The sequence below is a fragment of the Nannizzia gypsea genome, genomic scaffold, assembly GCF_000150975.2.
Source record: "Nannizzia gypsea CBS 118893 supercont1.6 genomic scaffold, whole genome shotgun sequence".
NCBI lineage: Eukaryota > Fungi > Ascomycota > Eurotiomycetes > Onygenales > Arthrodermataceae > Nannizzia > Nannizzia gypsea.
This window is the reverse complement of record NW_003345196.1, coordinates 549,052-572,165: the sequence shown is the minus strand read 5'-3', so window position 1 is coordinate 572,165 and position 23,114 is coordinate 549,052. Positions and strand designations below refer to the sequence as shown.

Sequence of the window (23,114 nt, the reverse complement as noted above, 5' to 3'; positions counted from 1 at the left end):
GGAAAAGTCACCAGTACTTGTTTACGCATACAAGTCCTACGGGCAACACAAGTCACTGCGACCTTCGCGCTGCCCCTCGAACTGCCTGGCTGCCCCTCCTCCCGGCTTATTTTCGCGCGGGTTTTCTGCGTGTCAACGTGACCTTGTTCCCCTTTAAATTCGCATGGCCGGAACCTAATTGCTGGCTCAGGGGGACGGCCGCCAAGGTGATTTTGCTGTCTAATTTCATGATGGAGGCGACAATAGTAAAAATAACCACCGCGCCGACACCAGTAATAAGACAACAGCGAGTCCGTACCTGAAGGTCAGCGAAGAAAAGAAACGAGAGAAAGTCACTGCAGAGTCGATCATTTGCTGACAGATTACTAAGCACAGGTTTATCCGGTCGGAGTAATTTCTGCAGCAGTCGGAACATTTATCTGTTTACGGTAAAGGGCCTTGGCGCCGCTAACTAGAAAAAGCTTCAACTTTTTACTTGCTTTGAATTTTCTCTCTTTCTTTTTCACTGTGCGATATGAATATCAACATCAACATCAACAAAAGCAGCAGCAATAGCTGCAGCAGAGCTGGTTCAAGCTTTACAACATAAGATGCCTTGTTTACTAACTACTGTAGCTTTGGTTACCTACTATGGCTGCGTCTCTTGGTAAGTTCTTCTTGAACAATGGCTTCGGTTTGACTTTTTTGTGCTGTGTCCTGTCTTGGGTGATGATTTGTACAACCGCTAAACTAGAGTCTTTGATCTTCTTCAGAAGAGATGAAACTCCATAATTGCACACGTCAGTCTGAAGTGTACTTGACTACTTGCTTGCTGTCGAGCTGAAGACCTCGCGTTTGTTGTTTCTTTCATTGGGAGATACTAATGCTTTTTCGTCTTCGTTCAGATATAGCCACTATAACATGCTACTATGTAGCAAGCTGAGAAATGAATTGGTAAGCTTCCCACCTTGAACTCCCCTGCCTGCCTTACATGATGATTATTTTTTTTATAATATACGCTGGAAATACCGACTGAGACCTTCGGGTTGTTGACGTTACTATAAATGGCTGTTTCTGATTCGGCATTTCTCCTTTCTTGACTGTTGAAACTATGTTATTGAGCGTCAAGCTAACATTTAAAAGAACGCGATAGGTCCACTCTAACATACACTACCCAGGTATTATGACATCCGTGTAAGACGTCACTGTCTTCTTCTCGCCTTTTTCTTTCAAAGACAGACACAGAAGGATGAAACCGCACTGGGCTCTGACGGCAAAGCCGGCCATGACAGACATGCGTTTTTGCGGCAGGCCTAGAAAACCTCGCCCACTGACCTGTGGCTTTACTTGACTAATGGTGTCTTCCATGGCTTGGTTTTCTCCCTTGCTAACGGAATCAATAGCAGGAGTATGCTATTATGTAGCTAGTTGATGTAGTCTTGATCAAATGGTTAGTACACCACCTCCACTGCTCTCGCTCAACCTTCCATTCTCACAATGTGATGACATCTTGATGACGAGTCTTATTCGAATTCTCGATGCAGACACAAACATTTAATAACCATTCATGCCAAACTGAACTTGTGCTCTTCAGTATCATACATCACACGCATAATGCACATCATGGCTCATCATGCTAACTTGGGCTGAAAATAGGTTGCCACTCTAAATATAAATTGTACGTTGATGCCTCGTGCCTCTCCGTCAAACCAAGCACTTCTTTCACATGATGAGACAATTACGACACAAAGACAAGCATATGTCCAAGCTAGCCTCGCTAGTGAAGACGAGAATGTCAACTTTCCTGACTATCCGTTCTCGAAATAATACGAGTTGGAAACGCATGGTGACGGCGGCTAACATGTGTCACAGACATGTAGTTGCCCCGAGATTTGATGGTTTCAGGCTGAGATATGCATAATGGTATGTCTTAATTCGCATCACAAAAAATTATTCCCGCCTTGTCCTCCATCCCCATCCTTATTATATGATGATTTATTCTTTTATCACGACGGTCAACATAGTCTATACATTGATGACCACAGCCTGTGACAGGGCATTGATCTGACACTGCTCCTCATACTCACTTCGTTACTCATGACATTCTCGTCCGAGGAATTTGGGCTAATTTTGATGCGGCATAGGTTTCTATTATGGTCTCTCATGTCCTACATTCAGCAATACCGTGCAACACCATCCTGGCTAGGGGCCAACATCTGTTCTTGGACTTACACACATGTGTCCACAATCTCAATATGGTCGTTGGAATATGAATGATAGCTCAGGATAAGAATCGCTAGCTTAATGTACAATTATTCTAGTCCAGTAGATATATATATTTGATAGCAATAGCAGTATATGAACATGAACCAATTATTCTTCACATTCGAATGTCCTCGTTCCCTCTTCAGCTTCGAAGTTTTTCTTGCCTTCCATGCCAGCTTGATGCAACGAGGACCACTTGGGCACATGGAGAATCACATGACTGCCGAAACGGGAAGTCAAACCTTCTTCGATACAACATTTTCTCTCCATCTTCAACTTCAAACCTCAAACACTTCAACAAACTCCAGGTTTGACATCCTCTCCTATCTCTAAATATACCGCGATAGGCTGACCTCGAACATAGCAAGCAATAAGATGATTCACGAGTTTCATCGGCCTTCTTCAAGGCGTCCCACGATGTGCTACGCTGGGCCAAACAGACGTCAGATGTATCAGTAATACGCCAAACTCTTAGCTGTCCATCATGTTCAAGTTAAGTCACTCGGTGACCGGGTTCATCCCAGCCAAGAGGAACGGCTGCAGCCAGTGGGAACATCACTTTGGAAATTTTCCATTTATCCAGCGAATAAATGAGAGGGTTAACCGCCCGCCTTGCAGAAGAGGCAAGGTCCTCATGCACGCACACTCACGCCAATACATGCTAAGTTTGCTAGCAGCATTACGCAGGTTGTATCGAGCATAACCAGGCGCTGCAGTCCTAGACGACATGGGATCTTCATGTATACAGAGCACCGAGTATACTCCGAACATGGGGGAAGGATGTTTGCGTGAGTTGCGCAGGAAGAATCCTTCCCGTCGGATATCCAGGGCATCAATCATATTCCACGAGGACAACGGAACTGTTGGTGGCTCGAAAGACTATGGGAAAAGTCCCTCATATTTTCGGGAAAGCAAAGAGAATAAGGAGTAAATTACTCTCTTTTTACTTGCTTTTTCCCAACTCTGCATCCCTTTCAACGTGATAATTAACGTTCCTAGCGTTAATTAGGTTTCTATTAATATCACTAGTTGCATCCTGCTGTGTACAAAGCACCGCGCTGCTCGACAGGGGCCGGGGGCATGTACCAAGACAAGACTATCAGGGCATTTAAAAATAACTCGCAAAGCCCAGCCAGCAGCCGTCTGGCCAAGTTAATTCGCTCGTCCTGAACGACTTGTTCTCCAACCACCGAACTTCGTCCTGGCCCCCAAATCGCGAAGAAAGTAGCTCCCGCTTCCCTGGCCGCCTCAGACCTAGACGGCCTTTAAGCCAGCCAATGCATTCATTTCCGGCTGACGGTCCGCGCGCTGGTGGCATCCACGTCGCCTTTGTTGGTGTGATTTGTCTCTTTTAGGCTGCTGAGACCAGAAACGGCTGCCGTACAGCGAGGGCAACGCACGACATACCCTGGTGCTTGCTGGCCCACCGATGTGCTGCAACCGCATCTTTGACCTGGTCTGATATCGAGCATTTGGTATAAGATGAACAGGTGTGGCAAATTCTCCATTTAATGATACATACAATGTCTTTTTTTCCCATCTACTCTTCTTCCCTCTCACCCCCTCCTTCTCTGTTCGATTGTGGCATTGCAGACTGGGGGGTTGTGCTTTTTCATCCTCCTGCGTATTCTAGACGCCGGGCTATTTGCTCCTCGCTAACTAAGAGCATCGTCGGCTGACCTTCGCGCTTGCAACTAGCCCGTTGGATAACAGGCCGCATCACTTGGAGACTTCGTCTTCTCAACATCACCATATACCGGCAGCACCTCATTCAGCACCCATCGCCGTGCCTATCCACCCCCTGCGCCGACGAGAGAATGTTGTCCAGCCTCCTGCCATTACTACGTCGTTGAGCGGGCTTCAATTTCCAGGTCCGCCTGGCCTACCTTCTGCCGGTGGCCTCTCCTTTACGCCAGTATCGATGACTTCGCCTTACTTATCTTCCGGAATGTTGAGCGGTGTGACGGCTACCACGTCGCCTATGTCTGCGTCCGCACGACCGAGGTCTTTCAATTCACGGTATAATCCACAGGAATGGGGTCCCATCTCTGGTGGTACATCGCCCGTTGCCGCAACGGGAATGGTACATCAGCCAGCGCCCTCATCAACTTCAGTGACAGGTATATTTTGTCTCGCGTATGGATGTATTGCAAGTATCGAACGTTAACCAGAGGGTATATGCATAGCTTCCCCGCCTCCGCCTCCGTACTCACCTCCTAGGACAACCTTCCGAGGACAGCGAGCTCAGTCTCCACAGGTTGGCTACCCGGTGGCCAGCAGCCCCAGTCCCATTCCTGCCCCTATTCAACAAAGTCCCGCTCCCACCCAGTCCCGTCAGAGAGAGTCTCCGGGGTATCATTATTCTCTTCCGCGTTCCGGTCCATCACCACCAGTAGGTAGCCATGAGATTGAACAGCCGCAGCATCCAGACCATAGGTCATCTTTCGTGCCTTCTCATTCAACTCACCCCCAACCCCCGGTAAATGATGGTTCGTCTCGTCTACAAAACCATTATGGAACAGGCGCTGGTCCTGGTCGTACCGAATTATCATCGTCCGCGTCTTCCCAGGCCGTTTTGCAATCCGTACCCCCAGCATCGAGAAGGGCCGTGTCTACTGGCGACTTGCCTCATGGCCGAACATCAAATAGGGTCAGTACACAGGCGGATAGCCAATTGTCTTCAAGAGGTGGTAGATGGGAGCCAGGAATGCCACTTCCACCCCCGCCTCCAGGTCCTCCTCCAGCAGGTGCTCCAAGAAGGACTTCCTTTTCATCGCAATCTGCGGTAGAGAGAAACACTGTACCACAGAATAGAGAAGAAAGACTACGGTCCGGCTCTGGTTCATCGTCAATAGAACCTAGTCTTCCTACCATTCCAGCAACACCGCTTGGATGGGTTCCTGACCAGACTAATGTTCCAAGAACTCCCCGGCGGACATCTGCGTCCCCTCACGACCAACACAGGTCGGTTCCCGCATCGCCAAGTTTGCTTAATGCTGTGCCAACCAGCCGTCACGATGTTTCAGGCCAACCTGCACCGTCTTCCATCAGAGTCCAAAGCCAGAAGGGGATCCGTGAGCGTCGTATTCAAAGCAGGAATAACAGAACTGAAGGCAGCTCTCAAGGGCAGGAGTCTAAGGATGAAAGTTACGACATGACATGGCCGACAGACCTCGTTCTTAGTTCCCCTGTATCCAGCGGACTTGTTCGTCGTCGTACTCTTACCAGAGCAACTCCGCGAAGTGCTCGTAGTAATCCAGGAGAGGAACCTCTTCACAGCGCCAGATCAGCCACTTCTCCCTTCAGCAATAAAATGAACACCATTACCTCTCCATATTCCGCCACTCCTAGGCTACAAACGTTCCCGCATGAGCCGCTGGCGGGCAGAGGTCAGACTCCTCCATTCTCTCCAGGCAGGGAACAAAAGTCGCCAGCCATGGCACCCGAGCCGCTCCATTTACCTACCAAGGCTCTGCCAACACCACCCCCAGCACAGCAGCAGGATGCGGGTATGCTTGGACTAGAACCACGTAGCGCCAGTTCAGACAGGCCACTTTCTCACCTGTTACATCTCCCCGTTGACGTCTCGCCCTTAGAGGCACAACCCCTGGTCCCAGTTAGAATTCCATCTCGGCGTCCTTCCCCGAAATGTGCTCCATACGCACCTATAGATGGAAAATTTATTCAAGATGCGGAACGTCGATATCATGAATACCTAAGAAAAGAATCGGAAGCAACCAATGCAACTGATGCGTTGCAATTCTTTTGCAGTTTTATCATTGCCGAGTCAGGCATCCGTCGCCATCAGTATGGCTCAGGGTGGAGTCACTTGACTTTTGATCCCAAGACTGTTGCCGACAAGTTATTCGACCTCGCAAGTAACCCGTTGAAGCCTGAAGCCAGGGCTAGAGATAGATCTACCGGTCCATCTGAACCCCCACAGACACCTGACAGGGCCACCCCCAAAAGACGCACTTCCGTGATTGAGTCTGGCTTAGGGAATGGTTATAAACCGGCATTGTCACCCATTGCGAGCATGAGTATGAGCAATGAGGAGAGCTCTCGCGGCCGGGCACCTAGTCGCTGGTGGGAATCTCAGACCGGCAGCGATAATGGTGATGTTGGCGGCAAAGTCTCGCGCACTAAACGGGAGACAAAATATATGGGCTTGCCGCGAGAAATGCGCGAGGCGATGCAAATGGATCATTTGACTCCGACTCAAGCTGCTTATGATCAACAAACCTCTGGAGACCACAATCCTTACGCCAATTATGGGCCGAATGAATACCCTCCGGAAAAAGTAGGCTGGAACGATCCTGATACTCCTCAGCCCCTAGGACCATCACGGACATTATCGGCCATCAACCGGGAAGCTCGCAAGTTGGATATCTCAAGATTGGTTACCTTGCCTCCCCCATACCCAAGGCATTATCCGGGGGTAAATAATAACCACCCAGACATGGCATTTTATCGAACGACTGTCCGGACTATCAGTGACTTGTCAGAGTTGCACGCAACTAAGGCGAGCTATGAAAAGAAGATAAAGGCCCTTCGTGAGAAGTACCAGAAGGAGGCCCAGGAAGAACTCCGTGGATTTAGAGCGCGAATGAACCATGGAATCGAAAGTGGCAGCATATCTTATGCGGATGCAGCCGATGCAGAGGCCGGCAGACAGGCTCAAGCAAATGAAAAAGAGCGTGAGATCGTCCAAGCTGAGTTTGACATGTATCAAGTCGACGTTTTGGAACCGATGCAGAGTATCTTGAAAGATAGAATCAAAATTGCAACAGCCTGTATTGATGAGCTGCGAGGCAAACTCTTCGACTCAGCACAGCGTCAAACACCAGATCAGACCCAGGAAGAGGGCGATGAGGAACCAGAACTGGTAGAAAAGCTGACGCAGCTTAAATGGCTGTTCGACGGCCGTGAGAATCTGTTCCGGGAAGAGTACGATATCCTCAGCGAACGCAACGAACACTTCAGAGCCGTGGTATCGCTGCCCTATCACCAGGCAAAAAATGCCGAAAAGCTCACTGAAACCAACAACTTCTTCATTCGTGATGCTCAAGATCGAAAGCTCGCCTTCGTAGCCGACACTCTTAAACGCTTTGAGAGCTTTATGGACGTTATCGAAGCAAACGTCAGTCGAGGAGTTGAGACTCAACTGTCGGCTTTCTGGGATATTACTCCCCCAATCGTGACGATCCTGCAAGAAATCCCACAGAGCCTTGAGGGATTCTCTGTCCGCATCCCGCAAAAGGAATATGACGAAAACCCAAGTTATTATCAGTTTCCACTCCAATACTTATACTCACTTGTCACTCATGCGGGGAAATCAACGTATCAGTTCATTGAGTCCCAGACAAATCTCCTCTGCCTCCTTCATGAGATAAAATTCAGCCTGATGAACGCCAACTGCAAGTTCATGGAAGTACAGCGGATTATATCTGGCGAGGCAGAAGAAGACGTCCACCGCGAAATGCAAGAGTCTCGTTCCGAAGAGGAGAGAATCCTCACTCTTGATCTAAAGGAGAAAGTCGGCATGGTCGAGGGCCAATGGGCCGAAGCCCTGGGCCAGCAGCTTGACAGTGTCAAAGAGCGTGTCCGTCACCGTCTTGCCAGTGAAGGCGGATGGGAAGAAATGGAGCAGATGGAACAGACTTGATACCTTTCCGCTAGCTTTATATTCTCCCGTCCGCTTTTATTCTTCCCCCCTGTTTCACCATACCTGGGTATAGTATGTGGAGATGGGACTTGTTTATTTTTCTTTTTCGTTTTTTCTTCACATATGTGTTCCTATTCTAATAATACTTGATACCCATCTACGTTCGTTTGTATATTTTGATTTTTTCTACTGCCTCTGCGTAATTAGTTGATAAGGGGGCACTGATGAGTATGAAAATGGCGCTGATGTCTCTGTTACAGGCTCTTTATGATATAGAATGGATAATACAACTACACTTTTTCCGTTTGCTTCTGAGACTTGCATGATTCGTTTGAAGGGGCGTAAATTTGATTATTCCTCCAGTCTTCCCACTTTCCTCTCCATCTTGTCGTGGAATATAAAGGAGCCAACCCGTCATTATCTTCTACTCTCCCATACTCTCTCCCACCCATCTCCTATCATCTATCATGAATCCACCCTTATCAATGTCAAGCTCTAGTCCTAAATCCCTGCCTAGGTCAAGCTCTGTCACGTGACCATCCCTAAAGATAAAACCTGAAGAAAATCTCAACTTTTTCTTATTTTCTTTCTAGAGCTTTCTATAAAAAAGGACATCCACCAGGAAGAAAATAAAAGAAGAAGAGAAAGCTTCTTAGCTCCTCCAACGTAGTGATATCTCGCTCCTGTTCTCTCTCTCCCTCTCTCTCTTTTGGATTCTCGAGCTGGCTGACCGCTATAACATCTCGCAGCGTCTGGCTTTTTGACTACCGTTTGATGTAAGTTATCCACCCCTCCCTTGATACCTTTCTTCCACAATTCATCACTCGTTTTATGATGATACCCATGAGCTGGCACCAGTCCTAGAAAGATTTGTTCTCTGTTTTATGCGGAATAGCTTAACCCGGGCTAGAAAAAAGCCCATCTGAAGAGTTTTCAACTCACTTTTACTGCCGTGATGCTCTTAGCATTGAATAGTGTGGCTAATATTTGCATGGCATTTACAGATAGAAGAACTTTTAAAAAGAAGAAAAGCATCTTCGAGGCGTACGCTTCTTCTCTCGGACTAACACTCTTTACAGTTTCAATAATTCTTTGATCACAATGGTCCTCCACAACCCGAATAACTGGCACTGGGTGAATAAGGATGTCTCCAGCTGGGCAAAGACTTATCTAGAGGAAAACCTGGTTGGAATCTCCGCTGAGGAGAATGGAGTGACTGCTAAGATAAATAAACTGGTCAGCATGGATGGCGACGTGGACGTCAGCCAGCGGAAAGGAAAAGTTATAACTCTCTTCGATGTCAAATTACAGCTTGACTATGAAGGTTTGTGTATATGCCTGCCTACCTACCCGTCATATTTTGCTCCTCCAGATAGCAATGCATACATTCAATTCGACCGTTTGTCAAGGTTGAGCTCTGGCTAAGCGTTTCTCTTTTCTTTGATTCAGGAACCACGAGTGAAAATGAGGATGTCACTGGTTCGATTAAAATCCCTGAGGTCGCCCATGACACCGAGGAAGATGAGTTCGTAGTATGTGAATCCCTTTGGACGAGCAATTCCCCTCCTTTGAAGTTGTAAATTAGCCCAATTGTTGTAACGGAAGCCAACCATTTCTCCAACAGTTTGATACGAGCATATATTCCGAGACCGCGAAGAAGCAGCCCGTCAAGGACCTTGTTCGAGCGAAGATAGTGCCTCAGCTGCGTGCTGCACTCGTCAAACTTGCCCCTGCTCTGATCAAAGAGCACGGAAAGGACATTCAGCATGCTCCTGGCTCCAACCCGTCCAGCGGTTTTGCTACTCCCACGACTCTTAAATCTTCTACTCCCCAGCCAGCAAAGTCTGCTGCCACATCTACTACTACCACCACCACTACCGGCAAATCATCCGTCAACACTGTCTCCGTGAATGCCTCTGATGAGTTCCGTACCACTGCTGAGCAGCTTTACACCACCTTCACTGACCCCGACCGCCTTGCTGCCTTCACTCGTGGAGCTCCCCGTCGGTTCGACGGTGCCAAAGTTGGTGGACAGTTTAGCATATTTGACGGAAACGTGGACGGTGAATATGTTAATCTTGAGAAACCCAGCCTTATTGTCCAGAAGTGGCGACTGGCTCAGTGGCCTGCCGGTCACTACAGTACCCAGGAGATCAAGTTTGTTCAGAACGATGTCGATGGGGTCACCGTTTTGAATGTGAGATGGGATGGTGTACCTGTTGGACAGGAAGATGTTGTCAAACATAACTGGGACGGGTATTATGTTCGCAGCATCAAGCAGACCTTCGGGTAAGTCACTTCCTTGCATGGTATCTTGGGGAATGTAATGCTAATCGGCTACCAGGTTTGGTACTATCCTATGATCGTGTGCCGCTTTTAATTGATAGTCATATTGTTATTACGTTGCTTATGAGTTGATGCTAGAAATAAATGCATAGAGATACAGTCTCCGGTCCCATAGCCTCTTACGGTGATTAACCTGCCTACCTATACGCCCTTTACTGTACCAAGACTACCCCTAAATAAATAAGTATATCCTCCTTTTAATATGGAGCCACTATAGAGAAAATTCTTCAAATCCACTCTCGGATAAGTACCAAAGTCGGATATAGCATGCATGACCTTAATACCGTAATCCATGAATCAACCGAGTATCTCCAACATAAACATGTCATAGTATTGCAACTCCAAGAACTGACCCTGTCTTCAGCATGTGAATATTCAACAGGATCCGGACGCTATGCATTTGATGTTTCACTGCATGAACTCATCCCATGGATTCAACCTTGTTTTCGTCTCTTCCCCGGGCGTCTTTGCTGCAGAAACAGTGGCAATTGGCCCCCAGCTTTCTCTCTCTTCCCGCTCGCGTGATGGATATTGCTGTCACTCTCAATAATATTACAGTCAATATTATACCCAGTACAAGGTGATCCCGGGGTTGGAATCGGGGCTGCAAGGGGCTCTTCGCCGCCCCTCACGGTTTGCATTATAAAGCCAGCCGGTTCTTGCTTGACATCGCACGAACTCGAGTACTCTTGTTTCTCGCGTTGAGTCTTCTGTTCTACGCAGAAAAGACAAGTCTGCTGCTGTCTGCGTCGATAGCTTCGTCAAATACGTTCACGATGCGGATAAATAGTCTACTATTGTCGTCTTTCCTGGTTATACCGGCCGCGGTAGCATTCCAGGTCAGGTTTAAGCCGGTTGCAAAAACCGCTCTCGACACTGTGGACGATGGCACACTGCAGAGTCTGCTCGATAACATCGGGCTGAATGGCACGTATGCTTGGAATACAAGACCAGGACTGGTCATAGCAAGTCCTAGCAAAAGAGATCCAGACTGTGAGTTCTTTGGTTGTATTCAAACACTTGACAGAGCCTAACATTTTGATATATGTAAATAGACTTCTTTACCTGGACGAGAGACTCAGCTCTAGTGCTCAAGTGCATCATCGATATCTTTGCAGCGGGAAATACCGCTCTACAAGGGACGATCCATGAATACATCTCGTCTCAAGCCCGCATCCAGTTGTTAAACACTCGTTCAGGTGGCCTGTCAAGCGGAGGCTTGGGAGAACCAAAATACCACGTGGATGAGACTCCGTATAACGAAGATTGGGGTCGTCCTCAGGCTGATGGGCCTGCCCTCAGAGCTACCGCCATGATTGCGTACGCAAAGTGGCTTCTTGTAAGGATATTGAGTTTTCTCCGTATTACTAGACACCCGTTTCTTACTCTTTCATCACAGGCAAACGACTACTATGATGTGGCTAAATCGACTGTGTGGCCGGTTATCAAGAATGACCTTTCATATGTCAGCGAGCATTGGAACGCTACAGCCTTCGGTAACTATGTTCTTCTTACTCCTTTGGAGTGGCGTATACTGATACCAATCCGACAGATCTATGGGAGGAAGTAAACAGTCCATCATTTTTCACCACCATCGTCCAACATCGTGCCTTGGTGGAGGGTATGAACATGGCGCGTGCATTGGGCGAAACCTGCCCTCACTGCGAGTCTCAGGCTCCTCAGGCACTCTGCTTCCTGCAGACGTACTGGACTGGAACCCGTGTCCAGTCAAACTATGGTCATGGTCGCTCCGGACTTGATGTAGCCTCTATTCTGGGTTCCATCCACACATTTGACCCTGAAGGAGGATGTGACGATACTACCTTCCAACCTTGTTCTGCACGAGCACTAGCAAACCACAAGGCGGTCACAGATTCCTTCCGATCAATCTATAAGGTCAACGGTGGTATCAAACAGGGTCAGGCAGTAGCCATTGGCAGGTATCCCGAAGATGTGTATTTCAATGGAAACCCGTGGTACCTGGCAACTTATGCTGCTGCTGAGCAGCTATACGATGCCATTTATCAGTGGAATAAGATTGGAAAAATCATGGTAACGGATGTTTCCATGTCTTTCTTCAAGGATATATATCCCCAGGTGCAGGCAGGGACACACGAGTCTTCCAGCTCGGAATTCCGTAATATAATTGCCGCAGTAAAAGCCTATGCAGAAGGGTATATTGAGGTTGCGGTAAGTTACATTTTCCTGAACGGTATATTCCCGGGCGTTGGCTGACTTTAGCCTAGAAAAAGTACACCCCGTGCACGGGGATGCTCGCAGAGCAGTTCTCCAGAGACAATGGCGCTCCATTGTCTGTGCCAGACCTTACTTGGTCATATGCATCGTATCTAACCGTAATGGCCCGACGCAACTCCGTTGTTCCATCCTCCTGGGGTGAGAAGAATGCCCGAGATCTCCCATCTACCTGCATGCCATCGTCGGCAACTGGACCCTACCAAACCGCAACTGTAACCTACTGGCCACCAAATCTCACACCCACCGCAGCGCCTTCGCCTTGCCCTACTGCTCTACCAACGAAGAACAATGTCCGCTTCAAGTTGCTCGCTACGACGCAGGTGGGCGAAGACGTCTTCCTGGTTGGATCTATCCCACAGCTAGGCTCATGGGATGTCAAGAAGGCTGTCCCACTCAGCGCAGACATATACGCAGATAACTGCCACCAATGGTATGTCGACGTTGAACTCCCGACTGCCGTGGCTTTCGAGTACAAGTTCATCCGCAAGACAGGAGGAGACGTGGTGTGGGAGCAGGATCCCAACCGGAAGTACACCGTACCTCAGGCCTGCGGCGTCTCGGGCGCGATCAAGAGAGACACCTGGCGATAGATAGCCTTTTCACCATAAATCAATATCCATCTTCTGTCTTCTATATCCTCTGCTTTTCCTATCAAACCCGACATCCCGATTCTATAAACTCCGTCTCGCCGGCTCGGGATTATGTAATAACCACTTGAGGCTATGACGTTTTCCGAGAGTCGAACCTTCTTCTTTTAAGCTTTAAACTCTAAAAAGCAAACATAAACATCAACATCTAGATTCTCTGCCTGTTCGTCTTGTCCTCCGACAACCAACAAACTACAACCACGCACACACGCATACGAAGAGCCCAGAGCTCGTATTCCCCACGTCTGCTTAGCAAGACGACAAGGCTCGCTCGCTGGCAGAGCTTGCTGACAGTGACTATAAAAAGACCTCCTCCCTCCCCTCTCTTCCGTGTCTTGATCTTTACATCTGTTAACCATCGCTTCACAGGTCTGCAACTTCTCAGTACCCTCTACGCAGCTACGACAAGACAAATTTCACTGATACCCACGCGAAATAAAGCACGCAAACAGCTTATATACCCACAATATGGCTTCAGGTACCTCTGTTCCGCAGACTGGACGCTCAGTCAACCAGGACGTGCCGTCGACGACCTTGACGCTACAGACGCGTCCTACGCCCATCCCCAACTTCGAAGTGGGCGAGCACCTCATCCGCGTCCACGCGACTGCCCTTTGTGCTGGCGAGCTTTACTGGCACACTTACGTCACTTTCACCAAAGACGAGACAGTCCCAGGACCTGACGTGGCAGGCACGGTCGTGTTGGCGCCTCCTTCCTCGCCATTCCAACCAGGCGACCATGTTTACTGTCGCATTCCATATTCACGTCCGGGAGGCGCGAGGGACCACACTATCGCACTTACCAGCGAATTGGCACGCAAGCCGAAGAACTTGAGCTGGGAGGAAGCTGCAACAGTGCCTTTGTCTGCTCTTACCGCCTGGCAGGCACTGTTTGATCAGTCCGGCATGTGGGACGGACCGGAGGACGAGAGAGTGAAAGGGAAGAGAGTTGCTGTCACCGCAGCGTCGGGGGCAGTCGGGATGTGGATTCTGCAGTTTGCAAGGATTGCTGGGTTCGAGGCTGTGATTGGAACGTGTGGAGATGGAAACGAGGAGTTTGTGAAGTCAATGGGAGCCACGGATGCTGTCAACTACAAGAAAACCTCATTGATGGAGTGGGCGGCAGAGAAGGAAGGGCGAAAGGCTGATATGGTCATTGACTGCTTTGGAGGGAAGAGCCTGGTGGACGCCTGGGGTTGCGTCAAGGACGGTGGTGTGTTGGTCAGCATGGTTGGATACCCGGAGCAGGAGAAGCCAGCAGGGCTTGAGGTGAAGGACGTGAAGAGCCACTTTTTCATCATGGAGCCCCGGGGTGATCAGCTACAAAAAGTCTCGGAGTTGGTGGAGCAAGGGAAATGTTCTTTCTTGATGGACAGCGTCTACCCATTGGAACAATTTCAGGAGGCAACAGACAAGGTGGAAAGCCGACGTGTCAGGGGCAAAGTGGTGTTGAAGGTGGTTTAGAGGGGCCCCCGTGGTGAAAAAGTGGCCGGGATAGGGGTGAATTGGGATGATGGGATGGAGGAAGGAGAAAGGAGAAAGGAGCCCACCGACGAGTCCAACCGCGCACGATCCGACGATACGACGATACGACGATACGATAATATGGTGGTTAGAAAAATGGGGTTGCGGTGGAATGAAGGATAAAGGGCAAAAAGGTATTGGCGAGAAACGAACTGATATGGGGAAGTGAAATACGAAGTGACTGAGACTCACAGAGTTGATTTGACGCTGAAGCTGATACAACAACAAACAGCTCATGTAAAGCATTTTCAGAAACGAAAAATATTATCAACCAAAAAGCAAAACAAAAAGAAACAAGGAGGAAGAAGAACAAAAAATAAAAGTAGAAAAAAAGAAAAAGGGAGAAGAAAGAAGAGAGAAGAAAACAGCCTATACAAAGCTGCCGAAATAGGTAGAGAGGTGATTTTTGAGATCTGAGATTGAGATTGTGGAGATTTGAAGTGGAGGGTTAATAGGAGAAGGAGACGAATTGTAAGATTGTGAAGTGTGTTGAAAGACAAAAGGGGTGGTCAATTGGAGAGTTGATTTGGATATCAGGGAGACTGGGAGGATGATAGGAAGAGTGAATTGGAATTGGATTGGTCTTGGATTGGAGGAGGGTTGGGAATGGATGGCTGCTAGGAAAATGGGGTGGGGTTGAGCTGGAGATGGATTGGAGGAGTGAACTGGACGGCTGCTGGGAGAAGAGGCTGAAAGTGGACTAGAGATTGATTGGACGGATGAACTGGGCTTGGAGGAGAGATATGGTTCTGGAACCTGCACTGGAATCGGATGGAAGCTGGATTGGGTTGTGGTGGATGATTGCTAGGAAAAGGCGCTTCGGCTGAATTGAGGACGGATGTGAGGAGTGAACTGGAGCTGAGTTGAGGCTGGATTGTTGCCTTGGGAAGCGGCCGTCACCGGCTGGGACTTGATTTTGGGAATGGACTGGGACTGGAGTTGGAGGAGCGGGCTGGAGTGAACTGACGTACAAGAGAGCCATGGTTTTGGAGACTGGACTGGCATTTTGGAAAAGGCCCGAAGGGGAGCGTTGGGTGGAGGACCTGAAAAGAATGTACCCAAAGGAGGACGGGATACCTGGCACTGAAATTGACTGTGGTCTTTGATGGACTGAGCTGCATAGCGCAGATCTGGGAAGGGTCAGTGGAGGAGAAAAGGGTTGGACTAGGGTCCGAATTTGACAGTTGAACCGGGATGGATCATATGCAGTGATTGGCATGGGGTGACTGATGGTTGACATGGGCTGATTGATATGGGGTGGCTGGAAAGAGGCAGAGGGTGGTCTGCAAGGAAACCGTTACGAGCCGATACTCGAACACGCTTGACTCGTCGATGGGCTACAGGGTGACCGGCAGTTGTCAAAGAAATCGGGATAGATAGAAAGGCGTTGGGCTGGCGGGAGGGTGGGAATAGCTCAACACCCGATGGGGAATTGACGGGCCATGGAGGTGGCATTTGACTGATAGACGTGTGAAAGCGACCACATGGGCGCAAGACTGTTTACAGAGAAAAAGAGTGACTGATATGGAAGTATCATCATTGATCTTCTATTATCGATGGAGTTTAGGATAGCATGCATGTATCTCCTTAAGTTATGAGCATATGGAGAAATCGAATGTACTTTTAGTTAGGAACCTCCCAAACCATTTCCTATTCCCATGCCTTAAAAAAACATCCTCTTCTTTTTCATTAGTTAAGAAAACAAAACTTCGTAGTCATTAACCGGTGAATGAGAGATTGACTTAGAGAGTCTTCTCGATCATCTCGATGCCGTACTCCTCCTTCAAGGCCTTGATCAGAGGGCCACAGATCTTCATGTTCATGGGAGCAAGGATACCCTGGTTAATCAAAGTTAGCATCATTCAAAGCATCTGAATTTAGGATGGGACGACCTACCTTCTCGCTAAGAGTGCCGTCAAGAACCTGCCTGACAGCAACGGCACAAGGGATACCCACGAGCTTAGCCATGGCAGAGTAACCGTTTGGATCACCATAGTCACAGAGGGTGCTGGTACGGGTCTCCTTGGAACCGTCCTTGTTCTCGATCTCGAATCGATGCTGAAGCATAACCATATCCCTCTCGCCGGGACCATACTGCATCTTCTGCTCGAGGGTAGCACAAAGGGTATCAAGCGGGTTGTTACGGGGGGTAATCTTCTCGTCAGAGAAAACGCCAATCCATCGAAGAGCAGCCATGATACGGTCCTTCTCCTCGTTGTTAGCGAACTTGGTCTTGGAGGAGATAGCCCACTGGAGATCCTTCTCGTCGGAGGAAGAGGCGCCAAGAAGCTGCTTCATGGCCTCTTTCCATGGAATAGCAGTCTTCATGAACTCCTTCTCGTCTTCCTTGAGGAAACCTAGATCAACTAGGGTGCGGATCATCTGTGGGAAGCCCTGGAAGCGAAGAGTGCCACGGACGATGGTCTGGGCTTCTGGCATCTGGTAGCGTTCCTTGTAAGGGGTCGAGTCACGGTTGCCGTAGGCTACGAAGGCGAAACCTGGGTAGATGAAGTATGGCTTTGCGGTGTCCATGAGGTCGGGACCGGGGACGGAGACGATCTTGCCGTCTTCGTAGTACTTGGCGTCATTGCGGAGGGCGAGAAGCATACCTCTGCTTGACCAGGAGAATTTGTAACCTAGTGGGTTGTCGGAGCACTCTGGGGCTGGGAGGCCACCACAGTAGGACAGGAAGGATGTGACCTTGCCACCGGCTTCATGGACCTATAGCAAGTGAGTTGGATGCCATGTATACATGCTTGCTTGGAGTAGAACGCACCTCTGTGATGGTCTTGACGGCATACAAGTGGTCAATGCCCTAGAAGCAGGTCAATACCTATCTATATGCGTATGGCGAGGGGGATGGGGTATCTTCGACATACAGGGTCAAGACCAATCTCGTTCATGACTGTGATTCCGGCCTTCTTAGCATCTTCATCCAGCTCCATCATGGCTGGCGAGACGTATGAAGTAGTGACTACATTCTTCTTGGTGCGGATAGCTCCCTTGATGACGGTAGCGTGGTGGATGTATGGGATGAGGGAGATGACCAGCTCGACCTTGGCCAGCTCGGCATCTAGGGCAGCAGAGTCATTGACGTCCAGCGAGATGGCGTTCGTGTTCTTGATGCCCTTGCAGAGCTGCTGAGCACTCTCGAGCGTACGGCAAGCTGTACATATCTTTCGTTAGCTGGTGGTCTTGAGTCATGTTGTTTATAGTAGTGTTTATATAGTAGCAGGTATCACGCACCAACAGTCAGATTGACACCGGCCTTGCTCAGCTCGTCAATGGTAGGCTTGGTGACTGTCCACAGAGTAAAATATCAGCCAATTCATCCTCGCAGACGTTCTTCTGTTCTGTATCTTTGAGGCCGTCGACTAACCGAAGCCACTTCCAAGCCTGTTATCGTGAGTCAGTCAAGCTAGATAACGGAGGGGCAGCAGGGGGGTTAGGGGCTGCAGATGGCATACAGGAGCACTCTACGGCCTTCAATTGAGGAAGACATGGTATCGACAGGCTGGTTAAGACGAAGGAGGACGATGATGAGGCAGAAGAAGAGATGATGAAGAGTGAAAGGAGGAGGAAGAAGAAGAAGACGAAGACGAAGACGAAGACTTTGTGCACTTTTTGTCTCTGTCCGAGTTAGTCAGCAAGAAGTCGTTTAGTCGGTCAAAGTCTTCGTCTTCTTTGCTTCTTCTTCTTCTTCTTGCTCCTGCTTCGTCTGTTTGATATGGATGTTGGATAAGACTTGCTGCTGAGAGGCGAGGGTGATGATCTTGCTGCCCAACTGGCTCAGGGCCTACGGATGCCGCGGTGGTGCGTGCTAGGGAATCCATGTACGAACATATCTATACGGGTTTTCATTACTATTATACAGTAGTAAGAGATAAGAAGTAGTAGGTAGACGCCGGTGGAAGCCAGTAGAAGAAAGTAAGGTAGTGAAGAAGTGGTAGAAGGGTAGAAGTAGGCAGAAGTAGAAGTAGAAGTAGAAGAAGTAGGTAGGTAAGTAGGTACGTTATATGGACTTGACTTTGATATCATCGTCCTCCAGCCACGGACTGTCAGTAACATTCAACCGCTCAGAATCCGAGTTGTAGGCGCTGGGAAAGTCGAACTCGGGCTCTCGTCTGGGGCCGGTCTTCCTGATTCTGCGCTGCCAGTCCCAGATCACAGGCAGGAACTCCCAGAGACTAAACGCCGGCCACAGCGTGTCCAGGAAGATGATCTGGGTCTCCTGGTGGCACTGCCAGAGCATGAAGTCGCTGAGACGCTCGACGCCAGAGGTGCGGATCAGGATGTCGAGTGGCGGACAGCCTGCGGTGAGCATATGGTCGTTGAGCGTCTGCGTGGCGATCGTCTCGGGCGAGTGAAAGAGCAGTTGGTCACTGTTCGGGGGATACGAGGTATACAGCTCTGGAGACCTGGCAGCGTGCTGTTGCTGCTGCTGCTTGCTTGCTCCGTTCGTAGGTACATGGTGCAGCGTTGTGGCGGAAGACAGTGACGAGTTGGAGTCGTATGCCGTCTCGTTTGCCGACGACGTAGTGACGGGGCTATTGCTTCCGTTCGACAGCGACTCGCGCGGATCCGCACTGGGTGTGTGTTCACGTATATTCTCAACAATCCGCTTCTCAGAGAACGGTCGACGCGGCGAGTTCACAGCGGGAAGCTGGCTCCTGTCTAACGGCGTGCTATACTCCACCACCGTGTTACGGACCGCAGAGGTGATCTCGTCTCTCGAAGTATAGGGAAAGCAGATGTTGAGGATAGCGTCTCCGTTGCCGCTGGTCAGCTCTACCGTCCTGTCCACGGCTTCCAGCACATCCGGGCGTATCTGGTCTCGCCGGCCCAGCACCCGCACGCTGGCTCCGTATCTCTCCAGCAGCTCGCCGTGCTCCGACAGCTGCAACAGCTTTAGCTTCGCCATCTCCATCAGCGCATCGACCTCGTACTTGGACCGTTTGAAGTTCTCAATGCTGAAGGCGTATATCGTCACCACCTTGATGCCGGAGCTATAGCACACTTCTAGTATCTGCGCCATCAGTTAGCTTCTTTACCACTCATTCTCACTCTGTTTGTATAACGAACGAAAAAGGGAATACCTTAGCCAGCGCCTCGAAGCCCAGGTTATGGCCCTCTACTCGCTCGATGCCCTGGTTGCGGGCAAACCGCCTGTTCCCGTCCATCACGAAGGCGACATGCTGTGGGATAGGGCCCTGTCGCAACGCGCCGATCAACAGCTCTCGCAGGTAGTATATAGCCCCTTCGACGGGCGGAGATGAAGCCAGCCATTTCCGTATCCTCGACAGATGCATAGACGAGGCCATCGTGAGGCTTCTCGAGGTGTCTCGTAGGGGGCGTTAGCAAGTGGTAAAGGTAAACGTGGAAGTCCTGGTGTTTTCTTCTGCCAGCGCAAACGCAGTAAAGCAAAGCAGGTAGAGAGAAGGATGCGAAGGAGAATAAGCCTGCGAACAGCAAACGAGCGAAGAGAATATCCAATGTAAGTATTATTAAAATAAAGTAGGATGAATTGAAGCAGTGATTATTTGGCTACTTGATAAGGGAAGAAAAACGAGCGAGTGACGTAAATGCGACAGTCAGACTTCGTGGCTTTGCCGCTTGTTTTATTTTTATTTATTTTATTTTTATTTTTTTTGCCTTTTTCTGCCTGTTCTTGTTTGTTTTTGTGTCTCGGATGAAGTCGAGGAGCCCCTGACTTGTGACATGATAGAAGAAAGACAAGCAGAAGACGGTAGAGAAGAGAAGAGAAGAGAAGAAGAAGAAGAAGAGATGAATATAGAATAGATAATAAAAATGGTAATAGATAGATAGTTGCGAAACGCCTGCTGGACCCTGAAGACAACATCGTAAGATCATCCAAACCATGGACTCCTTTTCCTCCTTGCTTTTACGGTCTGATATAAAAAAATAGATAGATGAAAGAGAGAGAGAGGTTAAACGTCCTTGCGGTTCTCTGGAGACGGAGATCCAGAGTCCGAGGCGGCTTCCCACATGTTCGAGTCCTCGCTCTTGCGCCGTCGTTGGCGGCCTCGCTCCCGCATCGCGCCCCGGATACGCTTGCTCACCTCGTCGAAGCTCTCCTTCGTGTCGAGCGTGCTGAACTCCTTGAGCGGGAAGCCAGAGGAACCTATCAGGCCGCCATTGGAGCTGCTGCGGCTGCGACTGCGGCTGGAGGGCCGGGTAGAGAAGAAGCCGAAGCTGGCGAGGTCGTGGAAGGATTCATTGCGAGGCAGCTGGTCCTGCATGGAGGATTCGGTGTGCGAGCGGTGGATGACTCGTGGACGGCCGTAGTCGTCCAGTGGTTCTTCCGTCTCGTGGGTGTCCTCGAGGGACTCGAGGGAGGAAGACGGCAGGTTCTCGCGGAAGATGGTGTCCTTGAAGGGGTTGGAGACGACGCGGGAGGAGTCGAAGTCAGGGAACATCTCTGGGCCCAAGGTGTTGATTAGGTCGGTTACTTGGATGGATAGCTCGGCCCGTCGTTCTCGGAGCCGGACGAGTGTGTTGGCTGAGCTTGGGTTGAGAGAGAGGACCAGTGGACGGAGAGACTTGAGGATGTCCATGCCGATTTCTCCTATTCGGAGAGCGGCAAAGGTGATGGACGGGAAGATCCAGAAGCCGAGCGGGACGATGGTCCAGAGCGGGACCCAGCCGGGCACGTATCCCCAGACCCGGTGGCTGTAGGTCCAGTAAGTGAGCAGAACGGTGTAGAAGGTGTAGAGCAGCGGCGCAAAGGCCAGGGCCACGAGCAGCTTCCAGGTAGCCATCACGTCGCGGCCTTGGATCTTCACGCTGGACGCCGCCAGTGCCTCTCGGGATTTTTTGATAGAGATAAGCTTGGTGGCCACGAACACGGGCAGGAAGAGGACGAAGCCGGGTAGGGTGCCGATAGCCATGACTACCAGCTTGCCCAGTCGGTAGATGAGAGTGGCAACGACTTTGAAAATGGAGAATTTGGCATACTGGACCTGGTGGTCTCGGATGCCTAGGATACGGAGCTGCTTGTTATAGTCCAGCACAGACTTCTTCAGGCTGATGATCCGGGGATCGTCCTTGTAGTGAGCATAGCCCTTGGCCAGACGACGGTTGAGCTCGACAACCATCGGCAGGGGCAGTTTCTTCCCTGTAGGGTTGTACAGTCGTCTCGCAGCTTGAATGACCTATACAATTGATTAGCCAAGTAATATTACTTGTTAAATGCAATTGAAACATACCATGAGTGATTCGTAGTCAGGAGATGTGACGGTGACGGTGACTAGGGCCTGGTATATCGTGTCCAACAGCGTGCCTACAGACTCTCGCTTCTGGCCCTCCTTGTACATCTTGACCAGCTCCGGAGGCACCTTGACCGGGTTTCCAAATTCAATGACAGCCCGAGACCGGAACTTGTGGGCATGGAAGTAGTTCATTCCAACAGGTATAATAGTCACATCGCAGTCAGGGTTAGCAGCCACGGCTCCAAGTGCCATCAGCGCAACACCAGCTATGAACATGTCAGCACAGTAGATGATAATATATAGAGAGAAAAATTCGTACCTTTCAATGGCAACAAATCCGGACGATCATGACTTCCGCCCTCCGGGAAGATACCAATACAGCCTCCATGATTCAAAGTTTCAAAGACAGCATTGTACACCTGCGTCTGGTCAACATGCGGCGCGACCTTGAACCTCGAGCCCTGAAAGCCAGCCGGACTCTTCCCATCCGCGCCCTTTTTAAAGTTGCACTCTTCGTCGATGTCGTCTCGTCCCGTCAACTGCTGCAGCGCCTGCTGAGTCTTGAACGGTTTCTTCAATATAATCTCCTCTGGTCCCTTGATCTCGCCGATATCTGTACTGCTCGAGCGTCCACCAACAGACGGCAACGATATGGTACCTCCAACTTCAAAAGCGGAGGAAGTGAAGTCTGTTCCGTGGCCACGCAGAAGGGTAGGATTGTTGACTGGGTCCGGTAGATAGATGGTTCCTTTCCCTGGCTTCAGGTTGTCCATTGCTCGCGTAACGGGTACAGAGCCGGTGAATCGAGCAAGTAAGCCGACGAAACGGCGTTTGAACGACTTTTGAGCGATGAGGAAGGCGATTCGACGGTGAAGTTCCATGCGCATAACGCGCATCAGTATCAGGGAGTCCACGAACTGGTAGACGTTAGTATATCTCCATAGCACATCGCAACGCAGCGCAACACACAATCCAACACACAACGCAACACATCTCGGTTAAGATAGAGTATATACCTGATTGGCATGAGGAGCAGCGACCAGAATCACTGGCCCTCTCTTGGGGACCTTCCATGAGCCGCGAGGATGCACTTCGCGGAAGAAGAGGTCGACCAGCAGCGACAGGAACCAGAGGATCAGGTCGTACATCCAAGTGACCATCGGCCGGTACTCCTTGTCCCCGGACGCCATCTTTTATCCCGTA

General features: G+C 49.8%; 8 protein-coding genes across 8 annotated transcripts; 4 read left to right on the top strand and 4 right to left on the bottom strand.

Moving 5' to 3' along the window:
* Positions 1-4,192: 4,192 nt before the first annotated feature.
* On the top strand, positions 4,193-7,909 carry MGYG_06817 (hypothetical protein; the record flags this gene model as incomplete). Its single annotated transcript, XM_003170778.1, has 2 exons — positions 4,193-4,364; positions 4,431-7,909. 2 exons carry the CDS (start codon positions 4,193-4,195, stop codon positions 7,907-7,909), a joined length of 3,651 nt encoding a protein of 1,216 aa, XP_003170826.1.
* A 1,101-nt stretch (positions 7,910-9,010) lies between these two features.
* Positions 9,011-10,272, top strand: MGYG_06816 (hsp90-like protein; the record flags this gene model as incomplete). Its single annotated transcript, XM_003170777.1, has 4 exons — positions 9,011-9,233; positions 9,359-9,441; positions 9,534-10,198; positions 10,254-10,272. 4 exons carry the CDS (start codon positions 9,011-9,013, stop codon positions 10,270-10,272), a joined length of 990 nt encoding a protein of 329 aa, XP_003170825.1.
* A 759-nt stretch (positions 10,273-11,031) lies between these two features.
* Positions 11,032-13,101, top strand: MGYG_06815 (glucoamylase; the record flags this gene model as incomplete). Its single annotated transcript, XM_003170776.1, has 5 exons — positions 11,032-11,248; positions 11,311-11,594; positions 11,655-11,751; positions 11,808-12,445; positions 12,502-13,101. The coding sequence occupies 5 exons, from the start codon at positions 11,032-11,034 to the stop codon at positions 13,099-13,101; spliced, it is 1,836 nt and encodes a 611-aa protein (XP_003170824.1).
* A 525-nt stretch (positions 13,102-13,626) lies between these two features.
* On the top strand, positions 13,627-14,622 carry MGYG_06814 (alcohol dehydrogenase zinc-binding domain-containing protein; the record flags this gene model as incomplete). The annotated part of the gene is made up of 1 exon (XM_003170775.1): positions 13,627-14,622. The coding sequence occupies one exon, from the start codon at positions 13,627-13,629 to the stop codon at positions 14,620-14,622; it is 996 nt and encodes a 331-aa protein (XP_003170823.1).
* A 760-nt stretch (positions 14,623-15,382) lies between these two features.
* MGYG_09139 (hypothetical protein) lies at positions 15,383-15,901 on the bottom strand (the record flags this gene model as incomplete). Its single annotated transcript, XM_003170774.1, has 1 exon — positions 15,383-15,901. One exon carries the CDS (start codon positions 15,899-15,901, stop codon positions 15,383-15,385), a length of 519 nt encoding a protein of 172 aa, XP_003170822.1.
* A 523-nt stretch (positions 15,902-16,424) lies between these two features.
* MGYG_06813 (saccharopine dehydrogenase) lies at positions 16,425-18,184 on the bottom strand (the record flags this gene model as incomplete). The annotated part of the gene is made up of 6 exons (XM_003170773.1): positions 16,425-16,520; positions 16,579-17,403; positions 17,459-17,497; positions 17,562-17,848; positions 17,929-17,982; positions 18,163-18,184. The coding sequence occupies 6 exons, from the start codon at positions 18,182-18,184 to the stop codon at positions 16,425-16,427; spliced, it is 1,323 nt and encodes a 440-aa protein (XP_003170821.1).
* A 510-nt stretch (positions 18,185-18,694) lies between these two features.
* On the bottom strand, positions 18,695-20,003 carry MGYG_06812 (dehydrodolichyl diphosphate synthase; the record flags this gene model as incomplete). The annotated part of the gene is made up of 2 exons (XM_003170772.1): positions 18,695-19,688; positions 19,747-20,003. 2 exons carry the CDS (start codon positions 20,001-20,003, stop codon positions 18,695-18,697), a joined length of 1,251 nt encoding a protein of 416 aa, XP_003170820.1.
* A 627-nt stretch (positions 20,004-20,630) lies between these two features.
* MGYG_06811 (glycerol-3-phosphate O-acyltransferase 1) lies at positions 20,631-23,101 on the bottom strand (the record flags this gene model as incomplete). Its single annotated transcript, XM_003170771.1, has 4 exons — positions 20,631-21,854; positions 21,909-22,177; positions 22,231-22,828; positions 22,928-23,101. 4 exons carry the CDS (start codon positions 23,099-23,101, stop codon positions 20,631-20,633), a joined length of 2,265 nt encoding a protein of 754 aa, XP_003170819.1.
* Positions 23,102-23,114: the final 13 nt, after the last annotated feature.